This window comes from Alligator mississippiensis, chromosome 2, assembly GCF_030867095.1.
Source record: "Alligator mississippiensis isolate rAllMis1 chromosome 2, rAllMis1, whole genome shotgun sequence".
Classification (NCBI taxonomy): Eukaryota; Metazoa; Chordata; order Crocodylia; family Alligatoridae; genus Alligator; species Alligator mississippiensis.
In genome coordinates this window covers 18,494,615-18,516,891 of record NC_081825.1, presented here as the reverse complement: position 1 = coordinate 18,516,891, position 22,277 = coordinate 18,494,615, and the positions used below count along the sequence as shown (strand labels likewise).

At 44.5% G+C, this 22,277-nt stretch overlaps 1 protein-coding gene across 5 annotated transcripts in view; it reads right to left on the bottom strand.

The window, feature by feature from the left end:
* Window positions 1–22,277, bottom strand: part of FGFR3 (fibroblast growth factor receptor 3) — an 84,931-nt gene that overhangs the window by 14,045 nt on the left and 48,609 nt on the right. For 2 of the 5 annotated variants that reach the window (XM_059721481.1, XM_059721485.1), the window contains 7 exons: window positions 18,557–18,726; window positions 12,855–12,978; window positions 12,214–12,404; window positions 6,944–7,094; window positions 2,408–2,592; window positions 1,272–1,420; window positions 1,043–1,164 (listed from right to left, as the gene is read on the bottom strand). In XM_059721481.1, the coding sequence (XP_059577464.1) occupies window positions 1,043–1,164; window positions 1,272–1,420; window positions 2,408–2,592; window positions 6,944–7,094; window positions 12,214–12,404; window positions 12,855–12,978; window positions 18,557–18,726 (1,092 nt within the window). Of the gene's footprint in view, window positions 1–1,042; window positions 1,165–1,271; window positions 1,421–2,407; window positions 2,593–5,688; window positions 5,834–6,943; window positions 7,095–12,213; window positions 12,405–12,854; window positions 12,979–18,556; window positions 18,727–22,277 lie in introns of all 5 variants that reach the window. The other 3 variants (XM_059721482.1, XM_059721483.1, XM_059721484.1) reach the window with 3 other exon arrangements.

The window sequence follows — 22,277 nt, the reverse complement described above, 5'->3', positions numbered from 1 at the left end:
CAAGGCAGTCCCTGCTCTGCTGGAGCAGACAGCATAGCTCAGGGCTGCAAAGCATCTTGGGATGCTGGGGGACAGAGTTAACTTGAACCAGGAAGGAATCTGGGACAGAAGTTTCAGAAACAAGTTTGACCTAAATCAATCAGATCTAATACTGCATCCAACCAGGTTTATCTTAAATCGGTTTTGGCCATTTTGAAAGCAGTTTATTTACACTGAACTTCTGTTCTGTTACAGGTTTAAACCAGTTTCCAATCAGTTAAACCGGTTTGTGTTTAACTTCTGTCCCTAGTCTAGGAGGGTAGTAAAACACTGGAACAGGTTACCCAGAGAGGCGGTGGAAGCTCCTTCCTTGGAGATTTTTAAGACCTGGCTAGACAAAGCTTTGACTGGGATGATCTAGTTGGGGATGGTCCTGCTCTGAGCAGGGGTAGGATTAGATGACTTCTGAGGTCCTTTCCAGCCCTAATTTTCTACAATTCTATGAAATGGAATCCAAATGTTTAGTTTGGCCCAAAATGAATGTTTTCCCCTTCTTGTCTTGGCAACAACAAGAACAACAGTGTTTCGGCTCATTTCAACTCAACAGATTTTTTTTTTGTTTTGATTCAATCACTTCAAACCAAAAGAGAAATTGTTTGCACAGCCCTGCCCTCGAGAGAACCTCAACAAGGATATACGCGTGCTCTAAATCTAGCTAGGCTCTTCACAGTATCAGAAAGCCTCCCAGCTAGTATTTTACACTCATAACATGCCTGTGAAGCAGGGAAGTATGATCTCCAGTTTAGAGAGTGTGCTGAGTTGAATGCAGATCCACTGCCTTACTCAAAGTCCCACAGGAAGTTTGTGGCTGAGCTAGGAAATGAACCCTACCTTCTGGTACATCAGTCCAGTGCTTGACCCACCAGAATATCCCACTTAAGGGTTGCCCTTCTTTGATATTTATAATTTTCAAGTGGTACAAACCACAAAGGCAACAAAGGCAAATACCTCTGTAAAACTCTCCCCTGCTTCTGCCGTTCCCTTCCCAGAAACTTTCCCATACCTTTCAACATCTTGACAGCTACAGTGATGGACTTGTTTGGTTTGTCCTTATCGATCCCAATTGCTTCTGCCATTACCACTTGACCAAAACAACCTTCACCCAGAGGCTTGCCCAGAGTCAGGCTGCAATGACAGATACAAACAAAAGCATTAATAAGAAACCAAGCTGATGTGCAGAATGAAGACAGAAGAGCAACCAAATATTTATTCAGTGTGTGGGTTTGACTGACCGAGATCTCATTAGTTCCCACTTGGGGTCAGCAGGAAGTTCAAGCTCTGAGACGTTAGCCAGCATTGGCCCATCGCTGGATGACAGTCGTGTGATTCTGACCAGTGGGGTATTCGAATTCATGGAAGAATTTGACTCCAGTGACACCTGCTTGAATAGAGCAAATGAGGTGTTATTGCCGACTGTCTCCAGATTGTATAAATGGATTCCTTCAAAGGAAGCAGCCAAAAAAGAATCCGTCCAATCTTCAGTTACTAAAGTTTTCCCAGTGAACTGCAACCTGGGAATTCAAAGTAATGTGTTCTGACTGTAGTAGGGCATAGACTTAATTACATAGAGCCAAGTCGTCCATTGGTGTAAATCAGTGTTACTCCATTGAAGCTGACTATCAATGCCAATTTACAGCATCTGAGGATCTGGCCTGTATACAGTGTGTGCTTGTGCACGTGGACTCAGATCTTAGAGTCAGAAATTTCCCTTCCCAGTGTTTCAAAAGCCAATGCGTGTTTGAGACTATACACTGAACCAGCAAGACCCACAGACCTGTTTAATGCAGATGTTCATTAGGCTGCAATACCAGCCAACGATACACCTGTGCTGTGGCTAAGACTAGATATGATTACATGGTGCAAAGCGCAGTACATCCATAGGAGAAAGCTGGTCCAATTCTGCCCACAGGTTCTGCTACTAATTTCACTGGGAGCAGGATAGACACAACCAATATGCCAAATTTTCGCCCCAGCCCTTCCCTCCTTGTAGACCAGGGATGCAGACCCTGTAGACTGTTGGATCACCTGTTTTCTGCTTGGTATTGTAAAGCAGAGCAGACTTAAGAAACTGTGTGACTAGTGCTATGTAAGCATGGGTCTTTGGGAAACTGCTCGTCTAGGAGAGAGAAACTGGAAATAGTTAACTACCACAAGCTACACATTCACTGAATCAGGAGCAAATTAATCAAAATGAAATCAAATGACACATGGGGCCTAATCTCTTCTGAAGCTATGGGCTCACTGATGTTAATCAGGTTTTTGACGGAGCAGTGAATTCCAGCATCAGGTTTCTGTTCTAGAAAGGAGATTAGGGAGGACAGGGGAGGTTATAAGAGGGAATAGGAATCTTGTATCTACTTTCTGTTACCTGTCTCTTGAGAGGAAATTTGGAGACTTTCTGTACAGTGGGGGTGTTCATGGCTTTTTTGTTTGGCATCTTCATCCTCCAAATAATCACGACGGCAAGTGCCAGGATGAAGAGCACAGAGCCAGTCCCATAGCTGAGGACGCCAGCATAAACAGAGCCAATGTCCACTTCCGCTATCTCTTCAGCTGCAGAGGAACAAGACATACGAGTCAGGAGGGCAGATGGGGTACAATATGTGTAAGAAATTCAGGTAGGGCTGAATGAAAACTCACAGTAGCCAATGGGGATCTTCCTATTGACTTCAGTGGGGACTGAACGCCTCTCGAAGACCGAACGCGTCTTTGTGCATTCGCCTCTCTCGTGTGTCCAGAACCTCAGTGCCTTTCATGGATGTTTCAGGTATGCAAAGAATGCAGGATTGGGCACCTGTATTTCACTCGTCAGTTTTGCCCTCAATGAATTTTACGTGGTTTAATCCCAGTGCTGGCAACCAACCATATAGCAATTCAAGCTAAGTTTTTAGTTCATCCCACCTGGATCTTAGAATCATAGAAAAACAGGGCTGGAAGTCCTTCAGGAGGTCATCTTGTCCAACTGCTTGAGCTCAAGGTAGGAACATCCCTGTCTAGCCCATCCCAGACAAATGTTTGTCTAACCAGTAAAGGAACGCTGCCAAGGAAAGTGAGTCTGTAACCTCCCTAGGTACTCTATTTCAGTGCTTAACCACTCTCCTAGTAAGAAAGTTCTTCCTAACATCCAACCTGAATGTTGCAATTTAACTCCTTTACTTCTTGTCCTGCCCCTTGTCATCAAAGGGCGGTGAAGTTAAAATGGGACATTTGGGTGAGGTTAAAATGAAAAATGTTCTTAAAGGATCATTTATCACTGTCCAAAAGACCCATCCCATGACTTCAGAAGAATCAGCCTTATCATGGGATCACTGAACAGGTAGGGGCACTGTCATAGCCTTATGCATTTTGGTAACTACAGCATAACCAAATGTTAAATACAAGGGGCTCCATCCTGCAATTCTTGTTCAAGCCAAGCAGCACTCAAATAATCGTCCCCGACCCGTTCCATTCAGGATAGGCACTTTTACATTTAAAAAGGTTCAGAATAAGATATAGAAATGGAGACACACAATGGTTCTTAATCAACAGTGGAACTCCTCATAGTGAAGTCCTTCTATTTCCTTTCCCAGTTATTTCCCTAAGGACTGTAACTTGAGCTGGTTAAATTGGGAAACATCAGTGGAGCTACAGTCACTGGCATAGGAGTAAAAAAACCTCACAGGAGAGCTCTCTCTCCAGAGGCAGTCCAGATGTGAATCATTTGAGCCCCAAACCAAGACCTATCAAAACCAGTGGGAGTCTTTCCACTGACTTCAGTGGGCTTTGAATCAGGCCCTATGGACATACTGTCCATAAGGGAACATGGAAGTGGGCATGCTGTAGGCATAGGGTATGCCTAGCATATGGATATACAGGAATGCATAGCAGACAATCTGGGCAGTGGCAAGCCACATACCAGCTGACCACAGGGCCAGAATGTGCCAGGTGCCGAGCTCTTCCCATTTCTTCTGAGGTCAATGGGAATTAAAGGGTTTCACAGGACCAGGACCTCTAATCAACAGGCAGGAAGTGCATTTACCTTGAAATACAGTATTGGGCTACAGAGGCCATCTCCTAGCTCTGCTGTTCACAAAGCTAAGTCCTCTGGTGTGGGGATGTTCCCTTTGCAAGGGTTGAGTCTTAAAAGTGGGAGATTTATTATGAACAGGCTGCAGTCAGCACCTCTCACATGCCAGCTGTACAATTTGGGTATTGAATGATGGCTGGTTACAACTGAAGCATCATTATATTGGAGTTCACTATAACGTTCCACTGTAGTATCTTTTTCATACGTTGTAAGTTCATATGCTTTAAAAGCAACAGCAATGATTTGATGATACAAGAGGCAGAGGCTTACAATAAGCTAAATCCAGACTCTCTAACCAACAACAACAACAAAAAAATAGTTTTTCTTTTTTTTTTTTAATCAAGGGGATAGCAGAAGTGGAAACAGAATGAGACACCAGGATGGAACAGACTATTGTAGACCTGGCAAACAGACAGAGATAAGAACCAGCAGATCCCAACTATATGAAGGCAAATCTTAGAAGGGACTCTCAGTCCCTTAATAAAGGCAATTATTAATATGAAAAAAAAAAAAATCACCAATTCACTGAAAATCATGGTTTAGAAATGCCAAAGTTTCTGGATCCGAAAAACATTCTGAGGGGTTGGGGGTGGGAAACCTGTATCTGTTTTATAACCAGAGAGGTTGAAAGAGTGTAGTTCTTCTGTTGCAGTCTTGAGGGACTCTTGACGACTATGTTTGGTCTGTCCCTACAACTTCTCTCGAGCACAACACCCAGCTTCAGTGGGAATGATGCCCAACTAAGGACTGCACCTCCCTCATGCTGCCCTATCCTGCCCAGCCAGGGCTTCAGGTTCTGCATCCTCTCCCCACACCTAGGTCAGGGGCTGAGGTTAGCACTGCTCCTCTCTCATCAGCCAGACAGATCTCTCTGTGCATATTCTGAATGCCAATTAAACTTTTCCATACTAACTAAATGCCAGTGTACCATGGCCCCAATCTTCAGAGCTGCCATCAGCTGAAGCCGTCAGTAACCAGTGCCTCTAAAAATCAGTCCGTTATGCTCCATAAGTGGCCCTCACTGTGCCCTTCTGCCTAAAATCCACGTGGGGATGGAGAGATGAACAAATTCAAGCTAAACACTGGAGCCTCAGCTGATTCAGGATTAAATCTGCTGGTGCGTCTACTCTATCCCAGGGCTAAACTGCCTTGATTTAACTGCTACCTACCTCAGGATACACAGGATGGATTAAACTGTTATCACGGATCAGATGACATGCGGTCCCTCTCCCCTCCCCCTTCAATTCTGGCATAACGTCCGTCTGCCCGCAGCCTGCATCTCAGCCTGCTCATTTAGAAACAGGCACAACATTAACTATGTAAATCAAAAGGGTCTTAAGAGACTGAAACCATTACTCTGTGAAGTGCTTTGAGATCCTCAGCTGAGATGTAAGCAATTAATATGCAACAGTGGTATCGATGGCATGGCAGATGGAAGAGGAGAGTTCTCCCTTGCAGGCAGGTTGTCTAAGGATCAAAACTCCTGGCTCAACATGAGGTAGAGCGTGCAGGAACTTGGCATTTCTAAATTAAACATGAAGGGCATCCCCAAGAGGAAAGGAAGAGGACAGTGCAGAAAATACCTGGTAGAACCGCCAGCCAAGCAGAGTGATGTGAAAACCCAATAGAATTCCCAGCGAGACAAGTATATTCCCCTGCATCCTCAAAAGTAACATTTCGCAAGTACAGAATTTCTAGCTCCTTATCCGTTGTGTTAACACCTGCCGTCTACGGGGAAAAAATACACACACATAGAGAGAGGGAAAACAGAGAGTAAGCCACATTCCCAGCAAAGGGTGAGGACACCACAGACTTACAGGCAAATTTCAAAAGCAGATTAAGATTTTATTTTATTCGTTTCAATGGCCCATCTTCCACATTTATTCATTCATTCATTCCCCTTTGCAACCTGTAGTAAAAGCAAAAAGTTCCCTTCACCAGGCTCTTACTCTGTCCCATTAAAGAAGCATGCAAGCAAAAGCATCAAAAATGAAAAATTGCCCCCACAATATGACTGACTGTTGGTTAGTAGGGTAAGTGTAAGAAAAAAAGGGAGATTGTAAGGGGAAATAAAAGGAGAGAGAGAGAGAAAGAGAAAGAGAAGGGGGAATCTAATGAGGAAATAGCAGAGTGCTGATCAAATAAATAGCAAAATGTTCATCCAAGAACATTGTTTTAAAATATGTATTTGAAAACCAAGAGCCACTTCTGCCTACTGATTACACAGCTCTTGATGTGATCATGTAACAACACCATGGATATTATCGATGACCATTAGAAAGAGTCCTGCAGGAACTTGCCAGCATTACACAGGAGACAGACTGAGCAAAGAACCAGACAACTTCTTCCCGGGTGCAACCGATGGAGTTAAAGCAGACTAACTGGGCTTTTCTTACTCTCTTAGTGCACGTTTGCCTGCATGATCCAATATCGATACGTTTGAGTAACTAATGAAAAGGGGAAAAATCTGTTTATTGATTATTTTGTGGGCGAAAATAGTTTAAAAGATTTGATTTCTTAGAGCTCTGAGTGTCATAAGTCATTAGCATGCAATTCTGTTATCAGCACTTAATGGCAAGGAAGGGAAAGGAGTATCAGCAGAGAGAGTTGACAGCACTATTTGACAGTCATTTTATTGTGGGAATTTTTCCATTGCAATTGATGTATAGGCATTAAGTTCTTTAAAAAAAATATTAGCAAGAAAATAAGGTAAAGCCATTCAGCGTCAGTTGACAGGGTGTCATATGAAATGAATAGTAATTTTAATCACTAGCTTCTTAAAATGTTACAGCTCATTCTTGCAGTTGCTAGGGCCTTGGGACAGAGTCTATAGTTTACCTGGTTTTGGTTTGCGAATGTGGAGCCAAAATGGTTTTTCGGCTATGCCTACGAAATTGTTGGCTCTACACAGATATTCTCCTTCATCTTGTTCTGTCACATTGAACAGATTTAGGTTAGCATCGGCTTCAGCGTTTTTACTGATCCAAGACTGCAGGAACAGACAGAAACCTGAACTTCAGTAAACCAAACAATACCTCCATTGAACCTAAGTTAGCTAGGACTGATTGTTCATGACCCCTTTATGCTTTCTCAGTGTGAGGACTGCCCCTGTTCACCTTACTCAGGTGAGCAGAGACACCTAATAAAGGACATGGGTGAGCCAGCTGAGTTGCACTGCATACAAATTAACTCCCCTCCCTTTACTGGTCCTTCTCAAATTAAGGCAGAGGCAATCCTTCTTAAAAAGAAAAAAAAAAAAGGGTTACCCAGTTCTGCATCTGGCAGCAGCCAACGATTCCTTGGTTTGTTTCTTAATAACTCTGTAGACAGGAGCACTAGGAAAAGGGCTTAAATGGAGTTTTGTGTTTGCAACCCAACTTGGCAAATACTGTTTCAATTATCAGGATTCCAGAATAGAATTTGGAAATAAAATATACGCAGTGGCGGTCTGAAGCCTGCTGCTGACTTTGGTTTTCAGAAATTAGCTGTAAGTTTTTCCACTGCATATAGGAGCCTCTTCTTTACTAAATAAAATGGTGCATATAAATCAAATTAACTTCAGACTGTTATATGAGGTTCGCTTCTCTTCCAAAGTTGCCACACCAGCGCATTGGCTTGTTTCTAAACAGTTGTTTTTATTTGGGATGACTGAGCAACCATTCTGGGGGGGGGCACAAAAGGTGCCTGGTGAAAGAGTTAAAAAAAATACCCCTCTGATTCAGGACGACAAACCAAAATCATAGAAAAATATCCAAATACGAGAATGCTCTATGGTGCTATATATGCCCCCCCCCCAACTCCTAATATAGGGCCAGATCCTCTTGCTTTGCCTTGTATCCCATTGGAAATAAAGAGGTTTGCAAATTTAGCTGTTAGCAAATGACCCCTGTGTCATTCAAGGGATCCTCAGATTCCTGTATAGGCTTTGCTGTTTCTGGCCAGTCTCACTCCTAATACTCACACTTAAGAGACAGGCACAAACAAACTTCATCAAGTCAGCTAATAGGGAATAGCTCTTTTTTTTTTTTTTTAAGCTGCCACCGCATTATTTATAATTAAACTGCTTGCATTTTGATGCAGAGGGTGCAGCTTATCCTCTGCCACAGCCTGCAGCACAGAGTTTTAAATCCCCCCAACTGGCACACAGATAACGTTCCTCTGTACATCCTGCTAAATTCCCCCTGTACGCTACAGAACTTTTTTTGTTCGCAGATTAGGCCCAGCTTTGCGGTAATTGATCCAGATGGCGGTTTGGTTTTGTCGAGCAATTTCAAAAACAGATTAAAGGGTAGCATTAAATTTAATTATCTAAGCAAGGGGAGGGCTTGTCCCCCAGATCTGTGCATGGAGGGTATCTTCATATGCACAGCAGATCATCTCCCCTCTTGCACAAATGACAATTCAGAAGCTCCCAGTATTATACTCACAACCATATTCTGGATTCTAGAGACCCCCCCACTTCTGCCTTGTAGATTCATATGGGGCAAGAAGACTAGGTAGGTCATGTGAGAGTCCCCATTTCCCTCCAGACCTGTGGAAATTACACCAGAAATAAGAGAACCCTTTTGGCAGGGACGACATGAGAGTATCCTTGCATCACTGTTAGGGACCAAAGTCAAGGCATCTGTCAGCTTCCATGGGTGGGGGAAAGTAAAATCTGTTCCATGACAGAATGACATGAGGGAAGGTCTGATGGGCAGGAGCGAACCAGCTCCAAGATAAAGCCTTACCTTGGATATCTGCATCTTTTGGTTTAAAGAAAAAAAAATATCTGCACAAAGCTGGGCCTGATCAAAGCAAACTGCTGTCTGGTATTTGAGAACAACAATAAACCCCCAACATGGACCTGTTTGGGACAACGCGCAACCCAGCGCACTCTGTGTTCACCAGACGTTACGTGTTTGGATGGCTCCTCCTACTGAATAAAACTAAAATCAAGAGGCTGCCAAGGCTCACACTTCTAGGAAGACAGTTTATACTACCTAAAGAGAAAGTATTTGGCAGTTCTAATAACCTCGCTACCCTTCTGCTGCTCAAATTTAAATTTTAAAACACTACTTATATGCAAAGTTCTTTGCCACAGCATAGTAAAGGCTTGCATTTGGTGACCCAATCTGCTGCTTGCAGCAACTCTGCGAGCTTCCAAAGGTAGCACTTCATCCTGGAAGGACCACACACCAAGCAAAGAGGCTATACCATGTGGCATGTGACACAGCCAGTTATTCAGCACTCTGTACTTTGCGGCAAAACCAATGGGAAATTAAAATAGGCATATTTGAAGCAAACTTGAGGCACAGGCAGAAAATGAAGATTTATCGACTTGCTAGAAGCTCACAGTGCCAAATACTGAGCATTCATCTCCAGCCATTTCTTCCACTGTCTTAGGTTGATCAGTGAAATGATTTTTTAAGGGTCTCTGCCTTTAATTGCCCCTTACCAGGCAAAGTTGGCGCTTGTATTTATAGTCTGAGAACTTCTTTAATTTCACATGAAGAGAAAGGGTGCCTTGACAGTGACAAAATGCTGAACGTATTGTGTCATGAGGCAGGGTTGGGTTAGAAACCAAAGGCTGAATTCTGTTTTCAGCTGTATCTGTGCAAAGCTGGAGTAACTCCATTCAGCCCTACGCATTTTAAATGTCCTTCCCTATACCACACCAGTGTATTCAAAGTGTAGGAGAAATTTTACATCTAATGCACTTTTCACTGTTGCTGCTCTCGTCTGTTTAGAGCTCTCACAGCTCCAATGGGGAAATGGACAGGTCAGTTCTGTTTTCGTTTGAAGTCTTATCGTCTCAACATTAGAAGGCCCTATCTACAAAAGCGCTTACCTGCATGCCCAAATTTCTTCCTATTCAGATCTTAAATGTTGGATGCTGCAAGTGAGAGAGGAACAGTGGAAAAAACCCTGGGCATATCCCGTTCACTCTCCCTTTCAGCATACACTGCCACTGTGACACAGGGTACTGGGTAAGATGGACCTATGATCTGACTCAGTAAATGGCAATTCTGATGTTCTTGTGTACAGCCTACCTAAACATACTCCAACTATAAGGTTTCATGGTGTTTTGCTAGTAGAGATGCTTTCTTGAATTTGGGCAGCTCTGCTAATGTTAATGGTGTGAACTAATATGCAGGAGGCCAATCACTGTGACATCCTGGCCCCCAGGCACTAGGCCAATGCTGCATTACTTAGGTTGCATGCAAGTCACAGGAATACTTCTGCCGACGTAAAAAGTTATTTCTGCAATTCCTGGTTAAATACAACCTGCCGGTATCTTTTGTCATAGCAGTTGTAGGAAATGCGTCCTAATGCTCACCACCACTTGTTTTTTTCCTGTGCTGCTGCAGTATAAGGGAAGCGGGGTGCCAGTGGAGATCTAAACATCTGTTTCAGAACACTTCACTATATATACCTCCTTCCAGATAGAGAAGGATATTATTTTTAACCACAATATTTCGTCATTCGACTGCTAAAAGGGACTTTCACAGTCAAATATTCTGGGCCTTGTGTGCACTCAGAGACAGGTGCAGGAAAAAAGGGAACCCAACAGCTCTGCCTGGATTCTTCTCATTAAGCTTTTCCTGCAGACGCAACAATTATATTAGAGCAACTTGAAGTGCATGGCTGATGCAATTTAGACAACACTTCTCTCCCTAGGAATTGTGGCATTACTAGCTAGTTCTGACTGGGCTTTTAGCTCTCTTATAATTCCTGTTTAGAACCTCTGAATATGGAAATAAAGTTTACCGCCTCCATTGAAAGAGCACCCAAATGCTGGTCTACACTCTTGACGCAAGTACAGTGCAACCATAAGCAGTGATTTAGTTTGAGAATGCCTCCCGGTTTATCTTTCCTAATTCTGAGTATTTGGGGGAAATTTTGAAATGCATTTAAGTAATTCAGATCCTTCCTCAAGAGCGATATCAGCGTGTAGAAGCCCAAGTCTGGCAGAATGTCAGTGAAACTTCAGAGCCTCACACCTTCAGTGGGAATTAGGTACATAAACACCTCTGAAGATGCCTACAAGCCGCTTTTGAGAACATCACCTAGGGTCTCCAACGTATATATTTGTTTGTAGTCTGCATTATTTATTTTGCAAAAATTATCTGCGCACTGCTGAGTTCTCTAATCCACAGATCTAAGACTTCTGCAAGTCTCCTCTTTGCCAGAGCACCCCGCACATGTTTTACAACTGGATCACTAACAGACGTAGTTGGTATGCACTGCAACTTTGGCTAAAAAGGAGGAGACGGCTGTACACGTTTTTCAGTAGTCACAGGAAATAGCTGTGATTAATCTAAATAACACTACCTATTGCAGTTGCTTCTCATCAATAGAGCTCCTAATGCACTTGTCTAGCAGCAAAAAATATGATCCCCAAGCAGAGTTGAGTTCCAAATACAACTGGACTTGGAAAACCACCTCTTTTATCTTGTCCTTTTAATTAACCCTGGGCATATAAAAAATGACCCTATCAAGATACAAGCCCTGGGAAGGACTAGCTTTGCACAGGTACTTCTAGAGACAGGAACTGGTACCATTTCTTTAAACACAGAAAATCTTCTTTCCTGTATAACACAGCAGATTAATAAACTGAAGAATCTAATCTAATTCACCATGTATTTGGGAACTACTTCACGTGAGGAGTCCGTCCCATCAGGCCCTAAATCTATGGCCTGAACTTTCTACTAGTATCTATTTAGCTTTAATTTATCTGCTAAGGCATAGAAAGATTAGCATTACAGGTGAAATCTTATCCACATTTAAGTCCATGGCAAAACTCCCATAGACTTCAAATGGGGCCAAGATTTTACCCTAAGGCCTTAAATCTTCCTCAGGCCTCCTTAATTAGGCCTGCAAGCATTGCAAGCTGATGCTCTGAACAGGCCAGCTGGCTAAGTGCAAACTCTGCATTATCTATGAGCATGGGCTGTATTGCACATCCATGGGCTAACACAACAATCACAACCATTCACATTTTGCACAAAACAGAGATCCTGGTGATAATTTTGGGGGGGCATTCTGGATGTACTTTAGCAGCACTGAGGCCATCATGGTGACCAGCCCAGCTGAGGTGTAAGTGAATGCAAACGGTGTATACCAACCTTTAGCACTGTGACATAAGGAGTCCCATCAGGTCCATATTTACTGCCATTGAATTCCACATGTTTCAACCACTGGATGTGAGGTTGGGCATCGCTGTATACTTTGCAGTGGAATTCAACATCGCTTCCTACTACCACGGTCTGGTTGGCAGGCAGTCCTGCTTGGAGGATAGGCCGGTGGGGTGACCTTTCTGAAATGAAAAGGGAGGAGCCATTTTAATTTTTCTTTCGTTTTAAAGAATGTGTCCATCTGCTGCTTTCAGCACCACCACCAGAAAAGGAAAGTCTGTTTAGGGACAGGAGTTCAGCTGTTTGTATCCAGTGCTCCCAAGTGACTCTGGACCAACCACCCTGGAGCAGACAGCTCTCTGCTTACTCACAGCCGGGGGACACAGCTTGGGCATCTGTAGGATGGGCTTCCCACCGCTCACACCCATTCACTCCTTTTCCTCTTTGCTACCAGCAGCTGCGCCCCATGGAGGAGGGACCCAAGCCTGCCTTGCTGAGGTCAGTGGGAGGTTTTCCATTAACAATAAGGGAAACACGATCAAGCTCTTTGTGAAGGTCTGGTAAGAGGGCTGCGAGTTCATGGCAGGTGACTGTTGCATAATAAAAGTGAAGAGGAATCAAAGGACTCTCACCTAACACATCTAGCTGGTAAGTGTGCCTAATGCTGCCGTACTTGTTCTCCACAACACACGTATAATTCCCCCGGTCGGATGGGACCACGCTCTCCATGACAAGACTCCACTGCTGATGGCGTAACTAAAGGGAGAAAAAACCCACAAACCAGCCTCAATCAAACACTGGCAGCTAATCTTGTGTTGGATCAATATAAATAGCACATCAACATTTGCTCGCCTCCTTTGTGTTCAGACTGAGACCCACTTATACCCACTTTGCCAGTGGGCAAATATTACTGATGCCCGCTTTAAGGCATGACAGAGCGGGTGCAATAAGGAAATGAGAATCAGGCTGTCGACTCTACCGCGTGGCAGACAGCGAGCTCAACAAACCTAGACCCTGATGGAGCTTCTAGGCGCTACCATGAGACAGAAAATAACAAAAGCAATTCAGAGCTGCACTGTATGTCATTCCTCTCTACAGAGGATCCAAGAACGATTAATTAAGATAACTTTACAACTGAGGTCCAGAGATTGCCTCAGCTTAAAGGAACTCATTTCTGTCTGCAGATCTTTCACCTACTGCTGTAACCAGTAACTTCAGGTCACTAGACCTGAAAGAGATTGTAAAAAAAGAAAAATATTCTCCATTTTCATGGCTTGCTTAATCTGGGAACTTGGCAGTACTTCATCTACAGCCAGCTTCACATTCCTTCTCTATAAAGCTACTGGTTATCTGATTGCAAGTCTTCTACATGCTAACAGGTGAAAAAAAATCATGAGAAGTCACGGGAGAACCAATACTGTAAAGTACAGATGGATCCTCCTAGGCTCTGCTGTACTCCCAGAGACTCCATATCTTTCCTTTTAAAGCTGGCTAGACAGAGAGACTAGCTAGGTCTCTTAAAAGAGACCTGACCAAGATGGCAGGGGCTATCACTGGCAGAGCTGAAAAAGGAATAAGTGGTGATATACTGATACTGTATACTGATACACCCGAGTACAGGGTAGACTACTCACTACTGCAGAGGCATCAAAGATATGGCCTGCAGGTGTTGCCCTTGGGTCTCAGAGCTGACCCACATGCAGCACACGCCGGACTGGCCCCATGTGCAGGGCCCAGGGCTCATGCAATGCCTGCTCTGGGGCTGTACCACGTGCAGCATCCACCCTAACTAGTCTGGACAGCCACCACATGCAGGAGGGTTTTGAAGCAGCCAGAGTAAGTGCCAGATGTGGGACGATCCCAAATGAACTGGAGTGTGTACTGTGTGCACTGGATCCGGCATGCACCAGGAAGTCCATGGGCCTGATCCCGACATTCATTCAGCCCATGGACCTGCCCTGTACCATTCATCTGGCCTGCAGGCCCAGATGAGTTTGACACCCCTGCACTACACAAGCCACCTTTCCAATTAGTTAAGAAAAATAACGTGTGTGGGAAGCATTGCAAACGGGAGCCAGAGCTACAAAGCAACCACTCTTGGGCAGTTAGTACTCAAAGGGATTTTCACACATGCAAAATGTACATTTAGGAGTCGCATCTCTTAGAAACAGTCACTGAACAACCGTACCCAAGCCTCTGGACATAGAGCCTGCTTGCAGACATTAAAAAAACACAACAAAAAAACCTGCGTGTTACTGGAAGAGGCAGTGCTTTACTCTGACCTGTCTCCACAGCATCTGTACAGATCGGGAGCCTCAACGGGGCTTTTTGGAGCTTTCATTTAAAGCAGAGTCAATCAGCTATTAGATAAAAGTGCCAAAAAAGTCCCACTGAAGTACCTGATCTACACAGACGTCAGGTGGGCCAGGTCCAACTAATGTGCTGCCTCTTCCAGACATGTGCTGGGCTTGGTGCAGGAACATGCGGAGTTTAAAGTAAAATGCCATTTTTTGGTTTTTTTAATGCTTGCAAGCAGCTTAAAATGAGAAACCCCCCAGGTGGTAGGTAACTGTAATGCATCCAAACACTTGCAAGTGGACTCTCAGTACAAAGAAAACAGAACAGCAGCTTCAGTGATGCCAGTTCTTTATGCTCTCTCATCTACGGCTGGTTAAGCACATTATGGATATAACCAAATCGCCACCTCTGGGGCTTGTCCGCTTTAGGGAACTGCTGCACCCTGAGCTATGGCGCAGGGAGACTTCTGTGCAGCCGACAGGAGGAGATTGTCTGCTACCGGTGACTGACACCAGCTCCTGAAACAGCAGCACCTTAGTTGGCAGCAGCCTTGTTCTGCTAGAGCTGCATTCATGCTGTGGATTTTGCTGACCTGGCTATATTGCCTGTGCGGTTCATCCCGAGTGGACACAGCTAAGCCAGCAAGACGTTGCTATGTAGCTTGAGCCTTCTAGCTGCAGCAGAATTCAAGCATCAAGCTCCCATGCCCCCATGATTTGGTTTAAAGGGAACAAATGGCAATCAAACATATTTAAATGTTGGCATTGGCATTATCACAGTGGGGTTATCATGAAAGGTCTAATAAAACTTGATTGCAACAAAGCAAGCAAGCCAAGGTGTTAATAAAGCTGCACTGTCCCCATCTTTGCATTCTCATAAGCAGAAGCTGACTGGCCAACTTTCCTGAGTTTTTTTTCTTAAGAGCTGACCAAAGTCCTTCTTTTCACTTCAATGCATGTGTAATAAAATATGAAGGTGCAGCTAAACTTTCTGTAGCCTGAAGACTACGGGTTCAAATTGTGCCCTCAGATATCCAGCGGATTCTGCATCAGAAAGCTGAATGTAGGCAGTTTCACCCTGAAGAGAGCAAATCATGCCTGGCAGATCTCTTTAACATTGCTGTGGTTTGAGTTTGTCATCATGTAAATGCAAGCGGGCCTGGACCAAAACATTAGATCTGAATACATCAGAACAGCTAGCAATTTGAATCCAAGCCGGTGGCTGGTTAGTGCCACCCCATCCCCATCTTGGGTTGTACATGGCCCTGCCACTGAATGCGCCTGGCATCCAGTTCTGCTTTGCATTTTCAAAGCGATTATTGCTGCAGAACCTAGGAGCTGAACTTTGAAGAAGGGCAGCTCCATATATGAAACCTATAGTGGCTCCAATCTCCTTCGCAAGCTGTATCACAGACCTGGATACAAACACCAGAACAAGACAGACTTTTTTTTTTTCTTTTAAGAGTTTATCATCACAGTTTCTGGGACTTGAACTTTATAGTCTATATGCAGGCTAAATGTTACGACTCAGACCACGTCCCCATGAGGCAGAACTTTCTTGCAAAAGAAGTAAATAGGGAAAAGTTTTAGCTGAAAGCAGATTCTAGATTCAAGAAAGGGATGTTCCTGATTTTGGATAGGTGTTATACTTGATAAAGGACTAGAAACACTAAATAACTCAGTGCAGATGTTAATAAAGGTCGGCAAGATACTGGAAATACCTCTGGTTTATTGGGTGTTGTCATTCTTGGCTCCCGACGAGACAAACATTTGCAGACACACTTAGAAGCTCAAGCTATGTTTGCTAGACTGGTATGCAAGTCAGTGCAATGGTCTGGGGAAAGGATAATCCTCAAACCCTCCCCCCCCAGCTCTTTCCTTCTAGGGTCATTTAACACACACAGGCTTATGATATTATAGATTCCAAAAAGGATTTAACTATTAATGCGCTTTGGGAAATTTCATATGATAAGTCATATGAATTTCACTCCTCCACCAGTTAAGGATGAAATAGATGGAGGGGAGTTTCTCACACGCTTCATATTTTAAAGATTTTAGCTTCCATCGTGTCGCCTTTGCAATGGAGATTGATCCTGAGATAGAATCTACGTGCCATATAAAACAGGCAAAAAAAATATTACAATTCAATTCAACCAAAGTCTAAGCTTGCATGCTGCAAGGGCCAGCTTCCTTCTTGACCAAAGACTTAAAAGAAATAATCTAAAGCTACTCTGACTTTTGGGGACAAAAAGAATGAATGCTAAGCTTTCCAGGTTGTTCTTAGAGGCTGGATATTCCACTAGGTAGACAGAGATAAATGTAGAGGTAGATCCGTCTATATCTATATAGATTTCATAGACATTCGGGCTGGAAGGGATCCCGAAGGATCATCGAGTCCAGCCACCTGCCCCAGATAAGTGGGATTTAACTAGTATGGCTGTAACTAATTTGACATTGCCTTCTGTGGCCTTTTTAAGTATTGACCTACTGCTGGAAGGTGCCCATTTGTGAGGCAAGTGGGATAGTACGGTGCTGCAGAAATGCAAGTGGTCAGTGTGAGCTCAAGAACCGTGGGAAGGGAAACAGCTTTCGGCATTAGGTTTTATTCTGGAAACACAATTTAGTGCAGCTGATATCACACATGTTTGTGCAAGGCAGTGTATAAAAGTGCACACCCGAGCCAGAAAGTAGTTTACCACGATCCTAACAGCACGTCATCAACATAAAAAATTCTGCGCAGTGCTCGGTGTCTTGTAAACGTTATCTGGGATCTGATCACGGCAAGGAAGTTTTCCTCCTTAATTCTTTCCTTTCCTCAACTTCTCTCGTCTGTGTGACCTCCACCTTGTCAACCAACCAGAGCGTGACCCACCGCTGAGCAGAGCGCTTCCAAAGGTTTCAGTGAAACAGTCACATTAAGCTCTGCTAGCAGGGTAATCTGAGGGAGTAGAAAGGAAACAGCCTCAAATAAAGGTCTTTCCTTCGACTCTGCTGCATTTATAGCCATCTTGCTCGTATTCTGTCCCCAGAAAAAGCACCTGAGATAAGCAAAGGCAAAACGAGAACAGCCAATTTTCCTGCTAAGCTCCTGTCTTATTTTCATGTAGTACCACAAAGGTATTCAGATAGCACTGGTTGAACAAGGGGTTTTGGTTGAACAAGTCATCTTATCAAGCATTCCTTGCAGTTTACTGCCTCTCGCTGTTCACAGGCTCTGTTTGTAGACACGGCAGCTATAATACCTCTCAAATCAAAACACCTTTAGCAGCCATTGTCTCCTTTGCAATACCCAGGGCAAAGAGGTTCCCATCACTTGACCAAGGGGTCAATCGCTACATCACAAGAATGTTAATGCCCACAAACATGATCACCGAGATCTCCCAGCATTTCTGAAGGGCTCATGTTACACTTTTCAAGATAACAGTCCTGTTTTTCATTATGTAGACCAAACCCTGCTCCACCTTACACAGGTGGAGACCTTGAGTTACTCCATGAATCTCAGTGGCATTACTCTGCATTTCTTGTAAAACTCAAGACCAGAAATCTGGCCCCTTGTGCCTTGTTGCATCTAGTTATTTTACTTACAACTATATACTCGATCCGTTTTTAATCCGACCATTGAGTGACTGACATAGGCAAATGCTGGGAGAGTTAGTACTCTACCAGCAGCTACTTTTAATGCACGTGCATCCAAACAATTACCACGGTTACCAAAAATATCCCCATTCTGGCAGAAGTCGCCTGGTTCATGACCAACACAGAGATACATCGCCTCTCAATCACAGAGTTCCTGGAAAACACCGTGTTTTAAAAAACACTTCAGAAAAAATAATTTCCTGGATGGAGGTGCAGGGAATACAGGCAGAAAAAAAGGCCCAAACGGTCATGGAGCTAGTTATTATGTAAAGCCAGTGATTTCATGATCACATGCTCCTGTCAGGGCTGCTGAGCGAACAGAGGCTCTAATCTGTCAGTCGATAATGGAACCAGCAATTAACCAAAATACCGAGGTCAAGATTAGCCCATCAATGCCTTACTTTGATGCCTCCGATGCGATGTTCTCCCTTGAACTCTTTGCCATTTTTCAGCCAGTAGATGGATGGAGTGGGGTTCCCTGCCGCCGGGCAGCGGAAGCGAACGGTATTGGCCGCGGGCACAGCCAGCAGCTTCTTCTCCATCCTTTCTGGCCGGGTCCAATAAGGAGCACCTGGGAAGGGGAAGAGAAAGAAAAATAAATAGGCTTACTTCTGCAGTGCATAGTATCAGCTGAGGAGCAGCTGCATTTTAGGTAGTCTTGGCATGTGTGTGATGGGAGGTAAACTGCTACCTTTTGTAGCAAATCAGCTAATGATTCCTGTATATGTAGAGAGTGCGTCTGCACTTAATGTTTATTAGGACAGGTTCAGTTACAGTAATACTAATGCTGATCGGGAGTACCTCTACCGAGACCAACCAGCAGATATATTCTGGTTTAGGGTCAGAATCCAGCCCACAGACTCTAAAAATACACGCCTGTACCTTCAATACCAGAGCCCCCAAGAACGGCGGGTGACAACAAAATGTTGGAACAGCCAAAGTACTGCTAGTTCAGCAGTGAGACGAGGGAAAAATGCGAGAAGAAAAGGTTTGCTTCTAAGCAAGGGGAAATGTTTTCTGTACCCGCCTTAATGGAAAAAAGCCCAACCCCAAACTGGTTTCATCATGTTTATGTTCTTAAACTACAAGTGATTTTAGTTTTAAGGATTCATGTTACCTTTGAATGGGGATAAGTTTTAAAATACTTGTGTGTTAGCACAAGATACTTTTATAATCTGCTTTAAGCAGACAGCAATGTTTCTTGGCATTGCTACAAACATTACATATTAACTCCAAATTAAGGAAGCAGCAGCAGCAAACTCATTATACTGGATGGAAAAAAAAAAAGCCTCCTGAGATTTGATTTCTGCTTAAGGAAATATTACAGGGCTCTACTTCTGGCTCTCTTGGGGGGCCACATCTAGCTATCTGATATAACATGGCTCCTGACAAACCAGCCAGTAAGCCATGCACACAAATGCCAGACTTTAAGGTCTGCAGAGGTTAGTGGGAGAAGAAGGGAGGACTGGAAAACTAGAAATATCCATCCATCTTCTAAGCCAGCGGTTCCCAAACTCTGACACCAATTTGAAATGGTACAACCTTAAGTACCACCCGCACATTTTTCAGTTCAACCTTTAAGTACCACCAGCAATTTTTTGTTGTATAAAGTAATTATAATAAATCTGTTAATGCATACCATTGAAAGGCTGTTTGTGCGCCACTGGCGGTACCCGTACCACAGACTGGGAACCACTACTCTAAGTCAAAGGTGAGGTGTCTACCACCATAATGCCACAGAGAGACGCTGGGCACATAAACCACACGTTACCAAGAGGAAGATACGCATTCAACCTAGAAGAGGTATAAGGGTCCATCTTGTGACAGTTGCTTGAACACAGCAAGACCGCTGAGCCTGAAGCGGCTCAACAGGACAAACGTTACTGCCTGCTTTTGCTTGCTGTCTCTGGCTGACGTGCTCAGAAACAGCTCAGTGGCTCAGGAGCCTATATTTCATTTTCAAAAAATATTTAAGTCACTTTGCAAGTAGAATGTGTTTCTAGAAATCTTTGCAACAGCTGAGGGACTCCAAGGGCACATACACACTAACTCCAGACCGCCCTCACATTACTTAAACTATGCTAATAGCCGGGGTGTGAACATAAGCACAGGCAACTAAGCTGTGATTCAGACACAGGTTATGTCCATATGGCACAGTCAGCCCGTGTGACTGGTGTCAGGGTCTGGGAACTGGCAAGAGCCCTGACCCAGGGTGAACTTTCTCTTAGCAAAGCCCTGCCCACATTACCAGGTTGTCCCTGCTGCACACATCTGTACACACTGGGGACATAGCCCCTGGTTCTTTTTGGTAAGACTCTAGGGCAGCAGTTTTCAAACTTTTTGAGCTGAGCCCCCACTTTGAGTTACAATTTTGTTTGCAGGCCCCATACCCCAGGGCAGCCAGGCACAGGGCACCCCTCACCCTAGCAGCCACAGTGGCCTGGCAGGGCAGGCTCCACCCGCCGCAGCTCCAGCGCCTCCTGCCTTGGCCCCTCAATGGCTTGCGTGCCAACCGCGCCAGGCTGCTGGACCTCTGGTGGAGTCTGCCCAGGGCTCCCCGCATCCCCTAGCAAGGCTGCAGTGGTGCTGGCTCCTTGCAAACGTCTTGCCCACACCCTGCTGCGCTGCGCCCTCCACCACGTTCCTCCATGCCTCCCCAGGGTGGTGTGCCCCACAGTTCGAAAACCTCTGCTCTAGGGTTTTTTCCCTGTCAGTGAAGTCAGTTTTGAGAGAACGTGTCTGTCCCCGTGGAGCGACACTGGAAGACTTCCCCTGCTCGAGTGATCTGGCCTGCATCCTTGCCGTGAAGCGGGTGAGCTCTGGCCTGAGCTAGAGCACAGTTTGGGCTCTAACATGTACCCGCAGCCATGCAAACTAGGACAGGGTCAAGGCACAAATAAGCATGTCCTTGAAGGTGTTCTGTGAGGGTGGGAATGAGGGTTTGGGTAAAAGTTGGTATAGGAGCAAATAACAGCACAAACGTGCCTACAGTTGCCCCTAGAGATGCTTGGAGTGGAATTAGAGAATATGGCAGGCAACCTGCTAGTAGTTATGTGGAGACCTGTCTGTACCATAGCTCTTATCAATAAAAGGAAGAACGGTCTTAGGTTAAAAGACACTGGACTGGAACGGAGGATCCTCAAGGTCAGTTCTAGGCCCTGTCACAATCTTTATCGCATGAACTCAGGTAAGTCACTTAGCCTCTATGTGTCCTGGTTATCGATCTCTAAAATGGGGGGGAAGAGGAGGAAGAAGGCAATAATACTTCATTAGTTCACAGGGATCTTGTAAGGATGGACTCACTAACATCCCAGACACATGCAGATACAAGGGGGCTGAGGGCCGTGCACATGTACCAAAACAGCAGGATATCTTAGCTGAGCGTGCCCTATGCATCCTCCTGTAGGAGAGTAGCCCAGTCCCAACTCGGTCACGAACTCCGCAAAGACTGTTTTAGGCTGGACATAAGAAAATACTTCTTTACCGTCAGCGCTCCCAGAGCCTGGAACAGATTCCCCCCAGAAGTGGTGCAAGCACCTACTCTGGACGCCTTCAAGATACACTTGGATGCTTATCTTGCTGGGATAATTTGACGCTAGCTGACTTCCTTTGGACAGTGGCCTGGACCCGATGATCTTGCGAAGTCCCTTCCAGCCCTAATATCAATGAAATCTGTGAAATGAACTGCTGCTCAAGCAATGCTTCCCCTTTGCCAAGGTGTTTCAGACAGCAGCACAAGATGAACGGAGTTAATTCGCACTCGGAAGAAGGGTGTCAATGTTACTCTTATTTGTTTTTTCCAGTGAGAATGTATAAATAAGACTTGCTGTAACAGGCCAGCCACAGGTCAATGGTAAAGCAGCTATGTACACTGTGTGCATGTATACACACATATATTCCTCAACTCTGAGAAACACGGCTGCTTTAAGTTTTTAATAAGAGTACAACCCTTGATGACTCTAGGCCTCTGCCCAGTTTCAGAGTTTCTTACAGAACTAGCTGTGCTTGGGCTGTAATCTCTGTACATTCATGCCTAATTTAGTCCTGGCAAATTTGGGACTGCTGCTATACACTATCCAGGCTCCACTGAAGTCACCAACACACAGCCGTGTGTTCCTAGGT